The sequence below is a fragment of the Megascapheus bottae genome, chromosome 31, assembly GCF_031878675.1.
Source record: "Megascapheus bottae isolate mThoBot1 chromosome 31, mThoBot2.hap1, whole genome shotgun sequence".
In the NCBI taxonomy this organism is placed as follows: domain Eukaryota; kingdom Metazoa; phylum Chordata; class Mammalia; order Rodentia; family Geomyidae; genus Megascapheus; species Megascapheus bottae.
This window is the reverse complement of record NC_143539.1, coordinates 8,629,559-8,636,232: the sequence shown is the minus strand read 5'-3', so window position 1 is coordinate 8,636,232 and position 6,674 is coordinate 8,629,559. Positions and strand designations below refer to the sequence as shown.

The 6,674-nt window shown below is 53.4% G+C and overlaps 1 protein-coding gene across 1 annotated transcript; it reads left to right on the top strand.

The window, feature by feature from the left end:
- Positions 1-2,405: 2,405 nt before the first annotated feature.
- On the top strand, positions 2,406-3,865 carry Hamp (hepcidin antimicrobial peptide). The gene is made up of 3 exons (XM_090322267.1): positions 2,406-2,557; positions 3,492-3,551; positions 3,647-3,865. Exons 1-3 carry the CDS (start codon positions 2,471-2,473, stop codon positions 3,752-3,754), a joined length of 255 nt encoding a protein of 84 aa, XP_090178393.1. The 5' UTR covers positions 2,406-2,470; the 3' UTR covers positions 3,755-3,865.
- Positions 3,866-6,674: the final 2,809 nt, after the last annotated feature.

Below are 6,674 nucleotides of genomic sequence, written 5' to 3'. Positions count from 1 at the left end.
TGTCTGTGTGTCTGGCCATCTTCGGGTGTGGGAAGGGGCGAGGTCCCGCTACCCCCCCCCCCCCCCCCCCCCCCCGTCCCCCAGCCACCAGGTCCCCAGTCTGCTGTTGGTGTGGATGGGGAATTCGAAGCCCTTGGGGTGAGATGCAGGACCAGGTAGGGAGCTGGGGTGGAGGTGGTGGAGTAGAGGCTGCCCCCCCCGCCCCCCCCCACCCCGTGCCAGCAGGTCTGGCTGCCGCCCTCCCCTCTGCAACAGCCAATGAAGGGGCCCGGCCTTGAGCCCCCTGCCCCCAGGAAGGGCAGGTGGCCAGGGAGCCCGGCTTGGCCCGGCAGCCTGTCGCCTCACAGCCGCGCCTCTGGCGCCTCTGCTGTGACCCCTGCCCCTGGCCGATGATGAAACCTGGCTGCCGGCTGGGGCGCTGGCCGGGCCCCCCAGGGAAGCCCCTGGGCCCCAGCCCGCACCTCTGCTCACCCTGCTGCCTCACTGAGTCCCCTGCCAGCCCCATCCTGCAGCAGCTCCCTTGGCCTTTCCCCTCCTGGAGCCCCATCTTTGTGGTTCATGCACCCATGGCAGGAAGTACCCTGTGGCACCCCAGGCTCCAGTAACGGTAACCTTGGGGTGCCGTGGCCATCTCATTCAGATTTGGGGGTACGCCAGGCCACATGTACTGAGGTGGTCCCTGTGAGCAGGTAAGAGGGAAGGCATCACGGTAGCAGCTAAGAAACTTAAAGCCAGGCAGTTTGCTCACACCTGTACTGCCAGCTCTTCAGGAGGCTCAGATCTGAGGATCATGGTTCAAAGCTAGCCTGGCCAGGAAAGTATGAGACTCCTCTCCAATTTACCACCAAAAAGGTAGAAATGGAGGTGTGACCAAAGTGGTAGAGCACCATTCTTGAGCAAAAAGTGAATAGGGGACAGTGTCCAGGCCCTGAGTTCAAGCCCCAGTCCCAACACACAAAACACCCTAGTTGCATATGTGCCAATTCCTGTCATGTAAACATGCCCACCACTGCCAGCCTCAGGTGCCAATATGGTGGCACCAAAGAGTTGGGGTGAGGGCCACAAACCTGCTCTGCTGAGCTAGCTCCCCGCCCCCCTTGTTTATAGTGGGAATCAGAACAGCTTGATGACAAACATCACATGACATGGTGTCAGAGACCAGGGTCCTGGGGTCATTGGTTTGGAAGGCAGCCAACCCCCTAACACTTCTAGCAGAACCACAGATTGAGGGGGCTGTGTGGACGCTGGTGTGTAAAATATTGTCACCAGGTACAGGCTGAGAGGATTCTTGTCAAAATAGAGCCGAGTTCTGGTCCTTGGGACCCCCCAATGGACATAGGATACTAGCTCCTCAGGCATCTGGTACCCAGTATCTTGACCAATGGGTTCCCCTCCTCCCCTAGTATTGCAGGCCTCTTCTAAGGGGTGCAGAAAGCACCGTGAAGTGATCTCAGAAACGGGGTCTCAGGAGGCTAAGATCGGACAATCATGGTTCAAAGCCAACCCCAGGAAGAAAAGTTCACCTCTGTGAGACTCATTTCCAACGAACCACCAGAAAACCAGAAATGGAGCTTTCACTCAGTGAGCAAAAGAGCTCAGGGACAGTGCCCAAGCCCCAAGTTCAAGTCCCACAATTACTACCCCCCAAAAAAATTAAAAAAAAAAAAAAGTGGAGGGGCCAGGAGTTTGGCCTAGTGGTTAAAGTGCCTGCCTAGCATGCATGAAGACCTGGGTTCGATTCCTTGGTACCACATATATAGAAAAAGCCTGAAGTGGTGCTGAGGCTCAAGTGGTAGAGCTCTAGCCTTAAGAAAGTCCAAGGACAGTGCTCAGGCCCTGAGCTCAAGCCCAGGACTGGCAAAAAAAAAAAAAAGTGGACTAAGGGGCTGGGAGTTTGGCCTAGTGGTAGAGTGCTTGCCTAGCATGCACGAAGACCTGGGTTTGATTCCTCGGTACCACATACATAGCAAAAAGCCAGAAATGGTGCTGTGGCTCAAGTGGTAGAGCCCTAGCCTTGAGAAAATACAGGGACAGTGCTCAGGCCCAGAGCCCAAGCCCAGGACTGGCAAAAAAAAAAAACAAAAAGTGGACTAATAGGTACCAGGCCTTTCAGCAGCAAGAAGGGAATTTTCTAAGATAACAGGGTGACATCATGCTCAGGAAAAGGGGGGCTTCCCAGTGTCATAGGTGTCTGAGGCCACCCATGGCCTCCCCCCCACCCCCGACACACCTCCCTGGGGATGAGAATGACACAATCCCTTTGTCACCATTCCCGCTTATCTCTCCAGCCCTATTGGCGCCACTACCTTCTTAGAAATGAGTCAGGGAAAAGGGGTGGGGGCTCCGACCGCCGCCCCCCACCCCTCCTCCATCAGCCACTAGCATAAAAGTCCACAGACGGTGCCTCCGACACCCAGAGCGGATACTGGACCCACAGCAGGCCAGCCAAGCACACAGACTGGACGGCACCATGTCACTGTCCTCTCGTGTCCCAGCCGCCTGCCTCCTGCTGCTCCTTCTCACCAGCCTGGCCAGTGGTGCTGCCCTCCAGCAACAGGTAAGAGTCCTGGGGAGATTGGGGGGTGCTGGGGTCCCCACACACATCATGCACAACAGCTGGGATCCACAACCAGCAGCTAAAGGACTAGCAGTGGTTCACAAGAGGACACTGCCCTGATGACATGGCTGTCATTGAGGGTCATTTGGGGTCAGTCTCACTGGGGCCGGCAAGGACAGATAGAAGGGAGAGTTTGTTCTTATTGAAACATGTATCCTGCAGTGCCTTGGTGGCTCATACCTGCCAGTCCAGGTACTCAGAAAGCGGAGAGCTAAGGATGATGGTTCAAAGCCAGCCTGGGACAGGAAAGTTTGTGAGATTTTGTTTTTTTTAAACATACTTGTGAGATTTTTCTGTCCAGTTATCCACCCAAAATGCCAGGAATGGAGCTGTGGCTCAAAGTGGTAGAGGACTAGCCTTGAGAGACAGAACTGAAGGCCAACACCCAGGCCCTGGGTTCAAGCATCAGAAATGGCACACAAAAAACCAAACTTGCATCCTGCTAGGAGCTGCTGGCTCCCTCCTATAACCCCAGCTAGTCAGGAGGCTGAGGTCTGAGGATCCCAGTTCAAGGCCAGCCCTGGTAGGAGAGTCTGTGAGCTGCTTACCTCCTATGAACCAGCAAAAAGCCAGAAGTGGAGCTGTGACCCAAGTGGTAGAGTACCTGCTTTGAGCCAAAAGGCTAAGGGATAGATCCCAAGCCCTGAGTTCAAGCCCAAGTATTGGCAAAGTAGAAACAGAGACAGCGAGACAGGGTAACAGATCTGGCAACATTTTTAGGAAGCATTGATTGGTGGGGGGACTGAGCAGGAATCATGATGATGAGATTTTCCTGGAGGGTCTCCCGGAGGGAGAAGGATGGGGAGGATCAGATAAGGAGGACCAGCCTGAGCACTGGGGTCCCTCTGCCATCTGTGTCCCTTCTGCCTTTCAGACAGGAGAGCTCGCAGTCGTCCAGCCCCAACACATGGCGGAAGCCAGGATGGGCTTGCAGGTGAGAGTAATTCACCTGGCTCCCTAAGTACCATGCCTTTGTGTGCGCAGCTCCCCCCTCCCTCCCCCAGACTCACCCCCTCTTCTTTCTTCCAGCCTGTGCCCCAGAGGCTAAGAAAGCGAGACACGCACATCCCCATCTGTACCTTCTGCTGCAACTGCTGCAAGTTGAGTTCAGCCTGTGGCTTCTGCTGCAGGACTTAGGGGGGACCCTACCCCACTCCCTGCCTCAGCCTCTCCCCCCCCCTTATTTATTCCTGTTACTCTCTCCCTAGTGAATTTGGAATAAAATGGTTGTCTGTTATTTTTCAAAAATGAGTTATGGTTGTCCTTTCTCCACTGAGCCAAGGCCAGTGGCTACATTCGAACCCCCAGCCTGACAAGGACCCAGAGCTGAGTATGGTGCCCAGTTGCTGGCCAATGAAAATTTCTGGAAAGGTTCAGCCAGGTGTGGTGGCTCAACGCCTGTCATCCTAGCTATTCAAGAGGCTGAGATCTGAGGATCAAGGTTCAAAGCCAGCCCAGGCACAAAAGGACCTGAGACTTTTATCTCCAGTTAGCCTCTAGAAAATGGGAAGTGGTGCTGTGGCTCAAGGGTAGGGTGGTAGCCTTAAGCTGAAGAGCTCAGGGACAGCGCCCAGGCTGAGTTCAAGCCTCATGACTCACAAAAAGAAGAAAAAAAAAAAGCATCTCATTTCTTTTTGTGCCAGTCCTCAGGCCTAAAGTTTCTTTGTTCTTATTTATTTTTATTTATTTTTTGCTCATGGCTAGTTCTCTACTACTTGAACCACAGCTCTGTTTCCAGCCTTTAGCTGGCTCACTGGGGATATGAGTCTTTTCATTTCCTGCCTGGACTTACTTTGAACCTGGGATCTTTAGATCTCAGCTTCCTGAGTAGATAGGATTATAGGTGTGAGCCACAAAGCTCTGTGTGTGTGTGTGTGTGTGTTGGTACTATGGCTTGAACTCAGGGCCTTATTCTTGCTTAGTTTTCTTGTACACAGCTAGTACTCTACCACTTAAGTCAAGCTTCCAGCCTTACAATTGTTGTTGTTGGTTAATATATGGAGAAGGAGTCTATCAAATTGCCTGGTTTTGAACTCTAATCTTTACAGATCCCCACCTCCTGAGCAGTTTGTTGTTGTTGTTTTGCCAGTCCTGGGGCTTGAATTCAGGACCTGACCACTATCCTTGGGCTTTCTCAAGGATAGAGCTCTACCGCCTGAACCACAGCACCGCTTCCAGCCTTTTCTATATATGTGGTACGGAGGAATCGAACCTGGGTCTTTGTGCATGTTAGGCAAGCACTCTGCCACTAGGCCAAACTCCCGGCCCTCCTGAGCAGTTTGGATTACAGGCATAAGCCACTAGATCCTGGCTCACCTTCAGAGGGGTTTGTTTTGTTTCATGCTGGTCCTAGGACTTGAACTTGGGACCTAGGCACTGTCCCTGAGCTTTTGTGCTCCAGACAGCACTCTACCACATGGAACAACAGCACTGTTTCTGGCTCGTTGGTAATTAATTGGAGACAAGAGTCTCGTAGACTTTCCTGCCTAGGCTGGCCTCGCACCGCAATCTTCCAGCTCTCAGCTTCTCGAGTAGCTAGGATGACAGTCGTGGGCCCTTCCTTAGCGGCTGGCTTCAACTTCTGAGTTTGAAACCCCTGGAGCAGTGATGCTTCACGCTGTTGTGAAGTCCAGGGATCGAATCTCAGGAAAATCCATCAACTTCACAGGTAGGTGGGGGGCGTGAGTCTGATTTCTCAGCCCTCTGTCACCCTCACTGGAGCCTCCTCTCAAGACCCCCCTCCATGGCAGAGCTGGGCCACAGCTCCCAACGCAATGCGGGGTGCCCACCTTCAGTTCACGTCCAGAAAGGACAAGTCACCCCCCAGCTCCTCACTGCTGAAAAAGATGGCACCCAAGGCCAGCTGCCCGTCAGATGGAAAGCTAGGACACAGAGCGGCCCACAATCTCAGTGTTCACTCCCAAAGCCCAGGCACCAGGTCTCACTCTTCTCTGGGATGCGTGGGGCCGCCCCACCCCACAGTCAATGGGCTATTGTGCCCACTGGGAGGCACGGGCAGAGGCTGACCTCATGAGGCCTGGGGGGTGGGGGGGGCCCCGCACTTCCCGACTCCAACGATGCATGCTGAGCCCAGGGATTCCCCACTCTCCCTGCAGACCAAGGACCTTCCCTCCCTCTCCCCCTCCCTTCCTCCTTCCTACCCTCCCCCACTTGCCACTGCCCTGGCCTTGCAGAGCAGGAGGACAGCAGGACTTGCTCTCTCCCCCCTCCCCCACTTACCTGTCCAGGACAGGAGCTGAAGTGGTGATTGAATTGAATCTTTGGGGTACCCACAAAACCACAACAGAAGAGCCCCCCTCACTAGCCTGAACAGCCCTGTAGTAGTCTTATTCTAGGATAGGACACAAGCTATACCAGATAGACAGACAGACAGACAGACAGACAGACAGACAGGTTTTGGCTCACACTCTGAGATGCCAGTCTAGGGAAATAGCTTTGCCAGAGGGCTAACTGGCATGTCACAACAAGCCCAATGGAAGGAAGATTCAGCATTTAAATAAAAAAGGTAGAGTCTAGGTGTAGGGTACCTCTCTGGAATCCCAGCTACTCAGGAGGCTGAGATCTGAGGATCACAGTTCAAAGCCAGAAAAGCAGGAAAGTCCCAGAGACTCTTTTCTCTACAATGAGCCAGCAAAAGGCCACAAGTGGAAGTGTGGCTCAAGTGGCAGAGTGCCAGCCTTGAATGAAAAAAGCTAAGGACAGCATTCAAGTCCTGAGTTCAAGCCCTGGTACTAATGCAAAAGAGTGGGAGCAGGGGAAAGAGGGAGGGAGGAAAATGAAAATGAAATGAGAAGGGACCAGACCTGGTGGCTCAGGCCTGTAATTCTAGCTACTCAGGAATCTGAGATCTACGGATCACGGTTCAAAGTTAGCCCAGAAAATCAGAAGTGGCACTGTAGCTTAAAGAGGTAGCACACTAGCCTAGAGCAAAAGAACTCAGAGACAGCACCCAGGCCCGGAGTTCAAGCCCCAGGACCAACCAAAAACAAACAAACCAAGACCAAAAGCAAACTCAATGAAAACAGAAAAGATAAAG

Bases quoted from the DNA above. Each gene is read 5' to 3' on its own strand.
- Hamp (XM_090322267.1), top strand. From the start codon at position 2,471: ATGTCACTGTCCTCTCGTGTCCCAGCCGCCTGCCTCCTGCTGCTCCTT. The intron at 2,558-3,491 runs GTAAGAGTCCTG...TCTGCCTTTCAG, and splicing joins GTGCTGCCCTCCAGCAACAG to ACAGGAGAGCTCGCAGTCGT. The intron at 3,552-3,646 runs GTGAGAGTAATT...TCTTTCTTCCAG, and splicing joins AAGCCAGGATGGGCTTGCAG to CCTGTGCCCCAGAGGCTAAG.